Here is a 15,604-nt window from a genome sequence, read left to right on the forward strand (position 1 = left end):
TGTTCTCGCGTAAATACCCAATGCTAGTTGCGGAAGCGGAGTCCAGCTGGGGGTGGAGAGAGGCTGAACAGAATTATAACAACAGTTGTTACAGGTTCATCCGCCTATCATCTGTCATCTGCAGTTTTAAGTGAAAACCGTTTTTAGCATGTGCTGGGGGTAGAGGTACGAGAAACAGCAAAAACCCTCTAAAGTTGTGACTTATTTAAACGTTAAATCTAAGGACATAGTATTGCCCCAAAGCAGTGTATGCTTTCTGAGGGAACAAAATGGGAAAAGAGTTAACTTCCGTTACTTGGCTCTGTATTCCAGCTCTCAGATTGCGTATTTTGTACTTGAAATAACTTAAAATATTTTCTTTAGTTCAAAAATCAGTAAGTTGAACAAGTAATATGAATTTAGAAAATTCTAAAGATGGTAACACTTATCTCATTTAAAATTTTTTTTTAGATCAGGGCTGTCAGACATCCCGAACCAAAACGACAGTAAGTGTTGCTTAAGTGAAGTGCTACATGCTGACTTCTGTGATGTGGGGACAAGAGACAACTCGTCCAATTTCATCTGATAGTGGCACTATGAGAGTTTCACTTCCCTCTGTGGCGATAACTGAAGTCTTCATGTTCAGCTGAATTTCCTAGTATAAACCAGTTTCTTGAGTAGCCGCTCAGGAGGATAAAGGCTCTTACCACATTGGCCTGAGTGGAGGCGCCCACAGCAGCCGCGTCTTTACGTTTGGCGTGGTTGGCTTTGATGCCGACACTTGAGCACAGGCTCGCCAGGACCACTGATGTGCAGAGCTGTGCGTGTTGGCTGAACGCTCGGAGGGACCGGGGGACCCTGGGAGGTGAGGGGCAGGGTGAGGGCCAGGCCAGGGGATCGGGGGGGACAGGGGTTTCCTTTTGGTGGAATACATCAAATTCCGTTTTTATGTCAGCATTGAAAGAGAAGGAGCCACACGCTGCCACACCTTGAGCAGAGCCTGCCCTCCTGGCAGAACCGCCCAGTGGGGACCCCGTCCTTTATTAGATCCCAGGCGTCTGGGCTGGGTTTGTCCTGGTAAGAAAGTCACTGTCTGGCTCCTAGTTCGGGCTGCACTTGGAATCACCTGGGGAGTTTTCAGAACCTTCAGATGTTGTGTTTTTGAAAAGTTTTTCAGGTGACTTTAATATGAAGCCACAGTTTAGGGTCACTGGTATGGGCGAAAGATTGGTGTTTATTATTCTGTTCATTTCTTGGTTGTGGTATTAGTAGTTGGACAGAACCCTAGGAAAGTAAGAGTGCTGTTCCCTCTCTTTCCTTGTCTGTCTCGCCTTGTTGGGTGTTGCTTGCTTTTGAAGGCCGCAGCTGAGCCATATGGAGGTTCCCAGAGCAACAGCTGCCAGCCTGTGCCATAGCCACAGCAATGCCAGATCCAAGGTGGGCCTGTGACCTACACCACTGCTCACGGCAACGCTGCATCCTTAACCCACTGAGTGAGGCCGGGGATCGAGCCCACAGCCTCATGGTTCCTAGTTGGATTGGTTTCTGCTGAGCCACGATGGGAACTCCTGTTGGGTGTGTTTGTAAGTCGGACACTTGGGCAGCATCCGGCTGAGTGATTCTCAGACGAGGCCCTTTGATCCACACTGAGGACTGAGAGGGAATCACCCCGTTTGTCATTGTCACACGGCTGGCAGGGGCTCCCAGCCTCAGCTCAAAGCTCTTGACCAAACTTCAGGACAGCCCTTCTGCCAGAACACAGTTAAAAACTTGCTGAGACCCCCTCCTACGAGGGAGGGGGCTTAGTGCTGTGCCGACCCCTGGAATAGGAGCATATCGCTCTTCCAGACGAAGGCCGTGGCAAACAGTGAAAAGAGCACAGACGGAATCCGTGCTTCCACTTTTGCGTGTTGCTCACGCTGGGCTGAGACATCCGTTAACACCAGAAAGTGACAAAAATCAGAAGCGAGGCATTCCCGTTGTGGCTCAGTGAGTGGTTAACGAACCCGTCTAGCAGCCGTGATGACGCGGGTTCGATCCCTGGCCTTGCTCGGTGGGTTAAGGATCAGCATCGCCGTGAGCTGTGGTGTACGTTGCGGACGAGGCTCGGATCCAGTGTGGCTGTGGCTGTGGGGTGACCTTTAGTCTGGGAACCTCCGTATGCCAGGGTGCGGCCTTGAGAAGACAAAAAATTCGAGGCGAAAATAAAATGTCTCTTTGCGTCTCCGCAGGGCTCCGCGCCGCCCCCCTCTCCGACCCCCGGCAAAGAGATGAAGAACAAAGCAGTTCTGTGCAAACCGCTGACGATGACGAAGGCGACGTACTGCAAACCTCACATGCAGAGCAAGTCTTGTCAGACAGGTGCCGACACGTCAGCGCTTTCAGGGCTGCCCTGCGCCTGCCCGCCCGCCCGCCTGAGATCCCGTCTGGGCTCGTGGCACAGGCGACAGAGCAGATCGATTTGGGCACTTTGTCACGTTCTGTTGATTTTGCTGGTCTAGTTTTAGACGTGCCTTGAGAATACAGCATATCATTTAAAAGCGTTAATGAAGATCTGTCTCTAATAAAGGCCTACAATACAAGTTACGTCACCAGAGATAAAATGGTGCCTCAAAAATTACCGTTTGGGGAGTTCCCATCGTGGCTCAGTGGTTAATGAATCTGACTAGGAACCATGGGGTTGCAGGTTCGAACCCTGGCCTTGCTCAGTGGATCAAGGATCCGGCATCGCCGTGAGCTGTGGTGTAGGTCGCAGATGTGGCTCGGATCTGGCGTTGCTGTGGCTGTGGCGTAGACCGGCAGGTGCAGCTCCGATTAGACCCCTAGCCTGGGAACCTCCATATGTCGCGGGAGGTCCCCCGTGGCTCAGCAGGTTAGGGATCAGTCACGGTCGCTGCTGTGGCCTGGGTTTGATCCCTGGCCCAGGAACTTCTGTTTCACGCCTTGCGTGCAGCCAAAGAAAGAACATGTCCTTGAGCCCCAAACCCACTATAGTTAGCGTGCTTCCTGGGAGAACCTGCCCCCTGTGCGGGCCGTTTCCACACCTAGACTCATTCCATGTCAGAAGGAGATGAATTCATTCCAATAAATCCTTTCCTCAGATTTCAGTGGCAGCTGTATTCTAGTTGTTTGACCTTTCTGTGGGGGTTTCTCTTGGCAAAGTCGCGCTTTTGCTTGTGCTCTGTGCAAGTTACAACAGCCGCTTCCTTCAGTTTAGCCGTTTTAAACCGAATCTTGTGGGAACTGGGACCTTCTTTTCGGAAGGTCCGGTGGGGCTTGAGGTGGTTCTTTGTGACGAGATGCTGTAAGACTGGGCAGCAGTGTGACCGCTGCCCTTGGGCGTTTGTGCTTTCAGATGAAGGCTGGAGGCCGGAGCGGGTCCCGGTGCCCATCCCCGTGCCCGTGTACATCCCGGTGCCCATGCACATGTACAGCCAGAGCGTCCCCGTGCCCACCACCGTCCCCGTGCCTGTGAGTCAGCCTCACGCCCTCCTTCCCCGGGGCTGCCTGGCGCGGGGGAGCCGTGCGGGGGCGCTGCCACCGCAGTCTCGGCCTCAGTTCAGCGGGAGCATGCGCCTGGGGGGTCTGTGCCCGGGGTGGGGGGTGTCTGCGCCTGGGGGGGCCTGCAGGGGCGCCTCGTGCTTGCAGGTCGCTGCTCCTCCTTGAGCGCGAAGCGCGGCCGCTGTCTGTGTCTGCTCTGCACACGTGGTATCTCTCGGCTCGGCTCAGGTAGGAGGAAAGCTATGTGAGCCCGAGCCTTAGAACTGGGACACGGAGCAGACGGCGCAGCACACGTCACCTGCGGTCCCTGGGACACCATGGTGTCAGGGCCCCGGGGTGCAGGTTTTTACTCTGAGAGTAGTTGCTTGTGTTTCGGGCCTTCTTTGTGACGGTGGACGCCTTAGTTGTGCTCTGTGATCTCCGCGGCGCTCTTAACCAAGGCAGGGGCGTGTACAGGAGGCCGCGTGTCAGGGTCTTGAACGCTCACAGCAGGGCTTTGGTTGAGCAGGTGCCAGTTCCTGTTTTCCTGCCGGCCCCCTTGGACAGCAGCGAGAGGATCCCTGCCGTGGTGGAGGAGCTGAAAAGCAAAGTTTCTGCAGATGCTCTGGACGCTGAGCTGCTCAGCATGACGACGGTGATGCCGGAGGAGGAGCCGAAGGCAGAGGGTGAGCGTCCGGGCCGCCTGGGAGCCGTGCGCCGGCCCCGTCTCAGGGCAGCCCGACGGCAGCAGAGGTGGAGTTTAGGCTGAGACCCACAGCACATCCGGCGGGTGCAACAGGAATTTGCCCAGTCCTGTTGTGGTTGTTAACAGGATCTGAGTTGGAAAATCAGCTCGAAATCATTCTGAGCTTTGAGCTCAGACACACAGCTAACTTGTTTGCAGTAGGCTTTTATTTTTTTTTAATTTTATTGTTTTTGTCTCTTTGCTATTTCTTGGGCCACTCCCGAAGCATATGGTGGTTCCCAGGCCAGGGGTCGACTCGGAGCTGTAGCTGCTGGCCTACACCACAGCAACGCCAGATCCGAGCTGCACCTGCGACCTACACCACAGCTCACGGCAATGCTGGATCCTTGACCCACTGAGCAAGGGCAGGGACCGTACCCACAACCTCATGGTTCCTGGTCGGATTCGTTAACCACTGGGCCACGACGGGAACTCCTGCAGTAGGCTTTTATAATGACCGGAGCTCTTACTTTATAATGAGTGAGTGTTCCCAATTTTGTTTTATTGATTTAGACTATAAGTAAGTTGCATTACCCAGTCCAGGGATGGTGCCAACCTGGGTCAGGGCAGCACTTGCAGGATGGTGGGTGTGTTGGGGGCAGTTCTGTCTGAGAAAGTTTCTTCGCCCTGGGTCCTTTGGGGATGCCCAGAACCTGGCCGACGTGAGCGTCCCCGTCCATTCTCCCCGGCATTGTGTGTCCTTATGACAACATTGGGGAAGGACTTTGTTAGGAAGTGTGAAGTTCATTTAGTGGGTTGCAGCCCATGTTTTCAGTTTAAAAAAGAAATGGAAGGGGGAAAAAAAATGTCAGCATGCATCCTTGTTTGTCTGTGTTTCCCACCCCCAGCCTGAACTCGGTAAACTGCCTTTCTCGCTGGGTTGTAATCCAGAAACGTTTAAAGCAGTTGTTGAAAGCATTGGAAGGCAGCTGTAAATGAACATAGACCGAACGAAGTGCAAGACGTCGGTCACAACTCAGAAAGGTTTTATGCTTTTTTTTTTGCTTTTAGGGCCACACCTGCAGCATAGCGACGTTCCCAGGCTAGGCATTGATTGCAAACTGCAGCTGCCGCCCTCCACCACAGCCACAGCTTCAGCCACAGCAACTCGGGATCTGGGAATTTTGAAAATTGAAGTTAGGCACCCTCATGAGATTGCTTTTAGATATACTCTACAGAGTTGTTTTATTATTAGCGCCTGCGTATTATCTTTGCAGAGAGGGAAAGCCAAAACCTGCAGGGTTAACAGTATTTTCTGGATTCATGATTATCTAATAATTATCTAATAATTATTAAGTTAATGGTGTCTCACATTTCAAGGTAGTCACATGCTTTTTCCTTTTGGGACATATTAATGTAAGCATTCTTGTTTTGCATTTGCAATTAAAATGTCTTCTGCCGGGTTAAGCATAGGTTCTGTGCAGTTTTGTTTTGATTTCTAATATTATGGCTTGATGACAGGCCTGATGATGGAAACAGACCTAACTGCTTCAGATCTCCTGAAGACCTCCGACCCGGAGGCGCAGCCCGGCATGCCTGACGTACCGTACGAACCGGATTTGGATATTGAAATAGACTTTCCCAGAGGTATTCGATGCTCTTTTATTCCTTCACTGTGAGTAGCGGTTCTGGAGTTTAGTTTTGGGGTCATAGCTGTGGTTACCGTCTTTAACTAGCGCAGTTTGTGTCACTGCCTTTACTGTTAGTATGTGTCTTGTCCTTTTTTTGCCCAAATAAACCTCAGCAGCTTACTTCCGAAATGAAGCATATGATTGAATTGTAGGAACTTAAAAAGAAACTTTCTTTTTTTCCTTTTACAACGGCACCTGCGGCATATGGAAGTTCCCAGGCCAGGCACTGAATCTAGCTTCGACTAGATTAGCCAAGGGTATTGGCAGCGGATCAAACCCTCACTTTCTCAGTGATCCAGTCCGCTACAGTTGGGTTCTTAACCCACCACCCAAGTGCCACAGTGGGAACTCCAAAAAGAAACTTTTGTAAATTAATTCGCTATAGAAACTTTTTTTTTTGTCTTTTCTAGGGCCGCACCCATGGCATATGGAGGTTCCCAGGCTAGGGGTCTAATCAGAGCGGTAGCCACCGGCCTACAGCAGAGCCACAGCAACGTGGGATCTGAGCCACATCTGTGACCTACGCCACAGCTCACGGCAACGCTGGATCTTTAACCCACTGAGAGAGGCCAGGGATCAAACCTACATCATCATGGATCCTAGTTGGGTTCGTTAATTGCTGAGCCGTGAAGGACACTCTCAAAAATTTAAATAAAGTATTGACAGGGTGTTTTTTTGTTTTTTTTGCCATTTCTTGGGCCGCTTCCCACGGCATATGGGGGTTCTCAGGCTGGGGTTCGAATCGGAGCTGTAGCTGCTGGCCTACGCCAGAGTCACAGCAAAGCAGGATCCGAGCCGTGTCTGCGACCTACACCACAGCTCACGGCAACACCGGATCCTTAACCCACTGAGCAAGGGCAGGGATTGAACCCGCAACCTCATGGTCCCTAGTCGGATTCGTTAACCACTGAGGCACAACGGGACCTCCCAACAGTATTTTTTCTTAAAATGTTTTTGAAATTAAAAAGAGGAAAATGATTTTCAGGTCTTTTGTGGTAAAAAATGTGTTCTATTTTTCATTATTAATCTACTGATGGCTTAAAGCATATTGAATAGGATGTAAAGCATTTTATTTTAGAAAAGATTTAATAGATTGAAACAGATTTGTGGAGTTCCCATCATGGCGCGGCAGAAACGAATCCGACTGGGAACCATGAGGTTTCGGGTTCGATCCCTGGCCTTGCTCAGTGGGCTGAGGATCCAGCATTGCCGTGAGCTGTGGTTTAGGTGGCAGATGTGGCTCAGATCTGGCGTGGCTGTGGCTGTGGTATAGGCTGGCAGCTACGGCTCTCATTAGACCCCCAGCCTGGGAACCTCCACATGCCGGGGGTGTGGTCCTCAAAAGACAAGGGAAAAAAAAAAAAAAGAAACAGATTTGTACTGAGATCATTTAGATCTTATAATTCAGTTTTAGGTAATTTTTCTGTCACACACTTCATTGAAATTCCATGTTGATACCCTTTGTACATATGTTTTTAGAACTCACCGACCATGGTGGGTTCAGACAGTTGTTTGTGCCCAGCACAGGCCACCCCTGCACACGTGCTTGTCCACGGGCAGGGGTTGGCGCCTTGCTGGCTGTGTTTCTGTAACCTGAGCCTGTGCCATGACATTTGAAATAAAAGTACTTTTGATTCGATTCAGCTGCGGAGGAGCTTGATATGGAAAATGAGTTTTTATTACCCCCTGTTTTTGGAGAAGAATATGAAGAACAGCCTAGACCTCGATCCAAAAAAAAGGTAAGCTGTGCAGTGGTTTTCCTGCATCCTCGCCGTGTCTCTGTAACAGCAGCTCGGCGAACATAAGCTGCACCTGTGCCTGAGACTGTGGAAAGGCACTTTGTTTCCCAAAATTAAAGACTTTAAGAGATAAGGTTTTTATAACTTCATTTCTAAATAGTAAAAATACCTCTCATATTTAGCTATATCTTTAAAGAATAAGAGTGAACATTACTGCAGCTTAATTTTTATTCTAAATTTTATCTTGATGAAAGGTTGCTTAAAGAAGTAAATTTAGTTCTTTGACAGGAATTGAGACTGTTTTCTAGGGAACTTTTTTCCCCACTGTTATTTCTGATGAGGTTGAGATTTGAGTTGGTTCCACGTGGGCTCTGGGCATCCCAGGGTGTGGGAAGACATGTGGGCAGTTCAGTCCTCACAGGCCCCACTCATGTGGAGGCTCCCAGGCTGGGGGTCGACTCGGAGCTGCAGCTGCTAGCCTGCACCACAGCCACAGCCTCGCCAGATCTGAGCCCTGTCTGCGACCTACACCACAGCTCACGGCAATGCCGGATCCTTAACCCACTGAGGGAGGCCAGGGATCGAACCTGCGTCCTCATACACACTAGTGGGATTCGTTTCCACTGAGCCACAGGGGGAACTCCAGGGAGTCCCAGTCTTAATGCATCAGTGGTTATTGTTGTTTTAAACATTTTATCAACTTCTCTACTTCGATTTCCAACATGAAGCAAGATTCACTTAAAAGAACGGCTTGTACAAATTTCTCCGAAAAAGAAAGACAAATATTGAAAAAGGAGGGAGTGCCTGTGATAGAACAAAATTGGAATCTTCTCTCCACATAGAAAAATGATTCCAAAATGTGTCAAAGACCTAAATGTCAGAACTGAAATAATCAAACACTTCCTTTGGCTGAGGCATAGTTTCCTAGATAAGACAACAAAAGCACAGGAACAAAAGGGAAGACAGGGGATCTGGACTGCGTCCCAAATTTCAGAGTTTTGTGGAGTAAACGGTGCCATCAGGAAGGTGGGAAGGAGCTTCCTTCGCTGTGAGCTGGTGTCTCTCTCGCACGGTGGGATTTAGATTCTATTTCCGATTTTTAGTTTCCTGTGTTCGCCGTCTGTTTTGCTCATCCTCAGTGCCCCTCAGCTCACACGGGGGTTGCTGTGGTTTTGTTGAGCAGGGCAGCTGAGGCGGAAGGGTGGCCTTCCCGAGGAGAATGTCAGGTCATGCTGCAGGGACGGTTCGCAGGTTCAGGACTACCGCGCAGCTCTAGTCGTCCACGTGTCTCTCTCTGTTTGGCATTGTTAAGAAATGACTTGCGTTAAGTCATAGGCTTAAGAAAAAGAAGGCTTGACAGTGGTGTTTTACTACTAGGGAGCCAAGAGGAAAGCTCTGTCAGGATACCAGTCTCACGACGATAGTTCAGACAATTCGGAATGCAGCTTTCCGTTCAAGTACTCGTACGGCGTGAATGCATGGAAGCACTGGGTCAGAACGAGGCAGCTTGAAGAGCTCCTGGTGTTGGATGAGCTGAAGTCTCGTAAGTGTTCTGATTTAGTTTCCTGTGTCCTTTTTGTTTTGTTCTGTTTTGTTTTTTTGCTTTTTAGGGCTGCACCTATGGCATACAGAAGTTCAAACCTCTACACAAGGCTAGGGGTTGAATCAGAGCTACAGCTGCCAGCCTACACCACAGCCACAGCAACGCAGGATCCGAGCTGCGTCTGTGACCTACACCACGGTTCACTGCCAACGCCCGATCCTTAACCCACTGAGGGAGGCCAGGGATCAAACCCACAGCCTCATGATTCCTAGTTGGTTTCGTTTCTGCTGCGCCACGACAGGAACGCCCAAGATTTTTGTTATTGTTTCTAATTTTAAAATACATGAATTGGCTTAAAACATTTTACATTTAAATATAGCCATTACTTTAAATTTAGCTATTACTTTAAATTAGCTATTGCTTTTTAAATTCTTACATAGAATAAAATGGTTTCAGATAGTTTCTCAATCTTAAGAAAGTGAATAGTGACAATAGTTTTGAATTTCATTTCTTTTTAGCTAAATCAGTGAAGTTAAAAGAGGATCTGCTTTGTCACAGCTCTGCGGAGCTGAACTGTGGATTGGCCCACTTTGTCAGGGAGGTGCGGAGGCCGAACGGAGAGAGTTACGCACCCGACAGCGTCTATTATCTCTGCCTTGGCATCCAGGAGGTCAGTAATTTCATGGTGACTTGGAAATATAAAGCTGTTGAGAAAGGTTGTTGTGCTGCTTCTTAGAGACAAAAATGTTTTGTTTTGAAAATATTAAGAGTGGGAGTTCCCACTGTGGCACAGTGTGTTAAGAATCTGAATGCAGCAGCTTGGGTCATTGTGGAGGCTCGGAATTGATCTTCAGCCCAGCGCATTGGGTTAAGGGATCTGGTGTTGCCGCAGCTGCGGTTCAGATTCGATCCCTGGCCCAGGAATTAATGTATGCTTCAGGTGAGGCCATGGGGGAAAAAAAAATTAAGAGTAGCTGTATGGCACGTAAGGATTTATTGGCTTACCAAGAAAGACAATAGTAATTTAATCTATTCAAAAATACTAGATTATTATAAATGATTTTATAACTGCTTTGTATATATGTATGCTATAATGTGTTACATTCCTAAAAATCTTTTAAGTTCTCCAAAATCAAAATGAACTTAAGTGAAAAACTTAAGTTCGAAAATCAGGCGTCTTTTGTAACAGGACTAACAAAGCTGTATATTGATTACCATATATATATGTGATAATCATACTTACTAAAAGCATAGTTGCTTTACAGTGTGCAGATTTCTGCTGTAGAGCCAAGTGACTCCGTCATACAGCCATGCCTGCACTCTGCTTTAAACACTCCCTTCCGGCATGGTCTGTCCCAGGAGCCTGTCCATGCTGTACAGCGGGACCTTGGTGTCTACCCATCCTGTAAATAACAGCTTGACTCTACTAACCCCAAACTCCCCATCCACCCCACTCCCTCCCCCTCCGCTTTGGCAACCACAAGTCTATTCTCTCTGTGAGTCTGTCTCTGTTTGGTAGGTAGGTTCATCTGTGCCATATACATATATTTTTTGTCTTTTTAGGGCTGTACCCTTGGCATATGGAGGGTCCCAGGCTAGGGGTCTAATCAAAGTGGTAGCTGTTGGCCTGCTCCTCAGCCACGACAGTGCAGGATCTGAGCCTCATCTGTAGCCTGCATCACATCTCACAGCAATGCCAGATCCTTAACCCATGGAGTGAGGCCAGGGATCAAAGCTGCGTCCTCATGGATGCTAGTCAGATTTATTTCTGCTGGCCCATGATGGGAACTCCCCATCTGTGCCATATTTTAGATGCCACATATAAGTGATATCATATGGTATTTGTCTTCGTCTTTCTGACTTGCTTCACTCAGCATGAGAGTCTATAGTTCCGTCCATGTTGCTGCAAATGCCATTATTTCCTTCTTTTTGTGGCTGTGTAGTATTCCACCATCCTGCATTCCTTGATGGTCTGCTTAGAGTTCCTTCATCTTCTCCCCAGGGTGAAACATGAGGAGGTTTGCAGCATTTTTAAGTTCACACTCACATGCTTTTTTCTTGGAGGTGGGCAGCTAAAAGCTAGAATATTATCACTGAAACACCAATTGTGCAGAACTACTGACTTTTAGCTAAATTAACAGAGGGTTATTTTACATTGCTTTTAAAGAAGCTTTATGCAAATAGTATTTAAAAAAGCCGTTTTAGGTACTTTCTTCCCCTTTTCTGGCCACTCAGCAGCATACGAAGTGCCCGGGCCCAGGATCGAATCCGAGCTGCAGTTGCAACCTAGGCCCCAGCTGTGGCAATGGCAGATCCTTAACCTGCTACCGCGGGCCTAGGCGGGAGCCTGCGTCCCTGCCACTGCGGAGACCCCTCGGATCCCGTTGCTCCTGCTTGGGCACACCTGTAAATTTAGATCGTTAGGAGTAGAATCCCTTAAATATGATTTATTGAAGGTGTGCTGCTCATCTTCCCTCTGACAGTGGGAGCCATTAGATCAGAGCGGATGATGGCACTGGTCTGGCTTTGGTTAGTGTTCACGTGGTACGTACTCTTCAACCTCTTATTTTCACTCGCCGTGTCTCTGTGTGTAAAGTAGGTGCCTTATAGGGACCATATTGTTGGGCCTTGGTTTTTAAATTATAAAAAATTGTAATCCAATCTGACAGTGTTTGTCGTGGTGTCTTTGGACCAACCCTTTTTTTTTTTTTTTTTGATGGACAAGTAATAGATTTATTAAGATAGGACGCTTGTGGAGTTCCTGTTGTGGCGCAGTGGAAATGAATCCAACTAGGAACCATGAGGTTGTGGGTTCGATCCCTGGCCATGCTCAGTGGGTTAAGGATCTGATGTTGCCGTGAGCTGTGGTGTAGGTCGAAGATGTAGCTCGGATCTGGCGTTGCTGTGGCTGTGGCAGCTGTAGCTCTGATTAGACCCCTAGCCTGGAAACTTCCATATGCCTTGGGTGTGGCCCTCAAAAGACCAAAAAAAAAAAAAAAGACGCTTGTGAAAGATTCAGGCAGGCAGGCAAGAAGGCTCTGCGCCTAGAGTAACACAATTTTATTTTATTTTTCTTTTTTTGGCTTTTTGCCTTTTCTAGGGCCGCTCCTGCGGCATATGGCGGTTCCCAGGCTAGGGGTCTAATCAGAGCTGCAACACACAGCAACATAGCATCTGAACTGCGTCTGCGACCTACAACACAGCTCACAGCAATGCCGGATCCGTAACCCACTGAGCAAGGCCAGGGATCGAACCCGCAACCTCATGGTTCCTAGTCGGATTCGTTAACCACTGCACCACGACGGGAACTCCTAGACTAACACAATTTAAAAAAATAAAGAATCAGCTAGTAAGCATTGTGGGCTCTGTAGGCCGTGTGTGTCTGCAAGGTAGCCGCTGGGCCTGTGCCAGCACCCAGTAGTCTGTTTCAGGAGAACTTCATTTCCTGAAATAGGCAGTGAGCCTGGTGTGGCTGCAGGACTCGAGTTGGCAGACCCTGGTTTAGACCTTTTACATTTCATGTCATTCCTGCGATCACTGGATTAAAAATCCTGCTTCTGTGTCCTTGTTAAACTGTCTTTCCCTCTTATCTGCGGGGGAAATTAAAATGCACTGTCGGGAGAGGCCTGTGACTGTGGCCTCGCAAATCTTCCCGCACAACCTTAACGCCTCGTGCCCGTTAGCAGAGCACTTCCTCCGCTGGGCTGTAACTTTCGGGTCTGAGGTGTGCCCAGCAGGCGTGTCCTCCTCCTGCGTCCCGGTGTCAGGTCGGCAGGTGCGCTCTTAGGGCGGCTCCCCGCGACCTCGGCACCGCGTCACCCCTTTGCTCCCCAAGCCCCGGACGGGCGCCTTTTCCTTAAAGGAAGCAGTTAGGTCCCCTCTCCCGCGCACCAGAACCGCCGGCCAAGCTCCTCCGGTGCTTGGGGGCCGTTACTAAGTAGGACCAGCGTCGCCTGGGCACCCGTCCCGCGACACCTCGGCCGCCACGGGACTCGGGGGAGGGACACTCAGGATGAGGGCGGGCCCGCGGCAGCGCCGGCCTCGCGAGATTTCGTCACCTGCTGTGCCGCGGACGTGGAGTTTGCCTCTGCGACCTCTCCCGGGACGGAGGGCTTTGGACCTCAGTTGACTCCGTGTCACTGAACTTCAAAAAGCGAAACCGTGGGTAGGGGGGCCCTGTGTCTGCTCTTGGTGGTGGTTTTTTTTTTTTTTTTTTTTTTTTGCTTTCTAGGGCCACACCCCCGGCATATGGAGGTTCCCAGGCTAGGGGTCCAAGGGGAGCTGCAGCTGCCACCCTGCACCACAGGCACAGCACCACCAGATCCGAGCCGCGTCTGCCGCCTGCACCACAGCTCACGGCAACGCCAGATCCTTCACCCACTGAGCGAGGCCAGGTATCGAACCTGTGTCCTCATGGATATGATGAGTCAGATTTGTTTGCGCTGAGCCAGGATGGGAACTCCAGGTTTTTGTTTTTTCAAAGTTTTCTTTTGATGACATATTTATCGCCACCATTAGTTTATTTATGCCTCTTAAATTTTTTTAAGTTGATTTATACAGTACACTTCCGGTGAATCATCAGCCACCTTCAAACACTCTGTGTCCTCACCCATGATCCCCTCACACAACGTGAGCCCAGTTCCCTCCTCTTTGTGCTGTGCTGTTGTCATGTTTAACACGTTCTCCTGTTTCTGCCATCGGAGATGGACTTGGCAAACTTTGGTGTTCGCACCATTCTGACAGCCTCCCTGTTGAGGTTTGTCATCGTAAGTTACAGGATTCATAAATGTCCACTGACCCAGGGAGGGTGGAGCCCAGAGAGGAATCCGGGGAGGAAGCAGCGTCCGCAGGCTGCCGGGAGGGGCCGTCTCACCTCAGCCTCGGTGTCTGCGGACCAGGTGCTCTGGTTTCTCTGACAGACCGAAGATTCTCACCCAGGTCTTTCTTGTCAGATCGTGGGTGTGGATTCCAGCTTTGAGTTTTTTGAGCAACAGATGAACTGGTAATGTCTAGATATGTAGGTAAAGGCAGTAGTCTCATATTTTATTAGCATACTCATAAAGACAAAGACAGGACGTTTGTTTATTTTTTCCGTAGGAAATACAGCAGATAACTGGTATATAGGTAGCTGATTTTGCTTCAACATTTTTTTGCAGTACTTGTGTGGTAGTAGTCGGAAGGACAACATATTTATTGATCCTGGATACCAGACATTCGAGCAAGAATTGAATAAAATACTCCGAAGTTGGCAACCAAGCATTCTTCCAGACGGTAATGCTCCTTTATTTATTTATTTATTTATTTATTTTTTGTCTTTTTGTCATTTCTTGGGCCGCTCTCTCGGCATATGGAGGTTCCCAGGGTAGAGGTCGAATCGGAGCTGTAGCCCCCGGCCTACACCATGGCCACAGCAACGCGGGATCTGAGCCGCGTCTGCGACCTACACCGAAGCTCACGGCAACGCCGGATCGTTAACCCACTGAGCAAGGGCAGGGACCGAACCTGCAACCTCATGGTTCCTAGTCGGATTCGCTAACCACTGCGCCACGATGGGAACTCCAAGGTAATGCTGCTTTAAATATAATGTCCCTGAGTTGCTACTGGAATTGTTCTGTTTTCACAGAAAGTGTACTAAAAATAATAGGAAACAATTTCGATTAGCGTGTACTTACTCACGGATGCATCTGCTCACCCTTTTTTGAGTTAGAAGTGAAAGGGGTTGAGAGTCAGTGTCTACGAAGAGCTTTGTCGCAGGATCACCCGTTGTCTCTGCAGTGAGAACCCGGGTGTTTCCTTTTCAAGCCTCCGCTTCTCTGAGAAACCCTGTTGAAGAGGGTGACGGAAACTCGTTTGGGAGTGGAAATCTGGGTGGTTTTTGGTTGTTGCTGCTGTTTTCGAGGACTTCTCCAGACTCAAATTCGGTTCTGACCGTGTCTGCTGGTCCTCTGGACGGCGAGGCGCAGCCCGGGTCCTCGAGCCGGTCCTTGCCCAGGGGCTCGTGGCGTGCTGGGCCGTGGTTCCTGGCCCTGTGTTGCCGCAGGGCTGTGTGGGTGGTTCTGCCGTTCGTCCCAGGTGACCTGGAGCGAGTGGAGGGTCGGCGTGGGCTTGTTCTTGAGACGCTTAAAGGAAAACGGCTTCATTCTACTTCTTTGCAAATATCTTGTTGAAGGGTCGATATTTTCCCGCGTTGAAGAAGACTATCTCTGGAGGATACAACAGCTGGGCTCGCACTCGCCAGTGGCTCTTCTGAACACCCTCTTCTACTTCAACACTAAGTATTTTGGCCTGAAGACGGTGGAACAACACCTACGCCTTTCCTTTGGCACCGTGTGTAGGCGTTGGAAAAAAAACCCTTTAACGATGGAGAGTAAAGCGTGTCTCCGGTACCAGGCGTCTTCCTTGTGTGGAGCAGATAACGAAGGTAGCGTGACAGGTTCTCATTCTGGGGTTGTTGGCGGGAGGAGCCACTCCCTGCCTTTCTAAGGAC

The 15,604-nt window shown here is 49.4% G+C and overlaps 1 protein-coding gene across 25 annotated transcripts in view; it reads left to right on the plus strand.

Annotated features, from left to right (window-relative positions):
- ZMYM2 (zinc finger MYM-type containing 2) overlaps nucleotides 1–15,604 on the plus strand; it is an 82,260-nt gene that overhangs the window by 49,100 nt on the left and 17,556 nt on the right. For all 25 annotated transcript variants that reach the window (XM_084981177.1, XM_084981178.1, XM_084981190.1 and 22 more), the window contains 10 exons: nucleotides 451–485; nucleotides 2,211–2,340; nucleotides 3,335–3,450; nucleotides 3,989–4,145; nucleotides 5,666–5,791; nucleotides 7,480–7,574; nucleotides 8,952–9,117; nucleotides 9,636–9,787; nucleotides 14,274–14,388; nucleotides 15,287–15,538. In XM_084981177.1, coding sequence (XP_084837303.1) covers nucleotides 451–485; nucleotides 2,211–2,340; nucleotides 3,335–3,450; nucleotides 3,989–4,145; nucleotides 5,666–5,791; nucleotides 7,480–7,574; nucleotides 8,952–9,117; nucleotides 9,636–9,787; nucleotides 14,274–14,388; nucleotides 15,287–15,538 — 1,344 coding nt within the window. The remainder of the gene's footprint in view (nucleotides 1–450; nucleotides 486–2,210; nucleotides 2,341–3,334; nucleotides 3,451–3,988; nucleotides 4,146–5,665; nucleotides 5,792–7,479; nucleotides 7,575–8,951; nucleotides 9,118–9,635; nucleotides 9,788–14,273; nucleotides 14,389–15,286; nucleotides 15,539–15,604) is intronic.

Source organism: Sus scrofa, chromosome 11 (genome assembly GCF_054392235.1).
Source record: "Sus scrofa isolate SSC_HxYL_T2T_F1_AM1 chromosome 11, Sscrofa_HxYL_maternal_Yorkshire_Landrace_v2.0, whole genome shotgun sequence".
Classification (NCBI taxonomy): Eukaryota; Metazoa; Chordata; class Mammalia; order Artiodactyla; family Suidae; genus Sus; species Sus scrofa.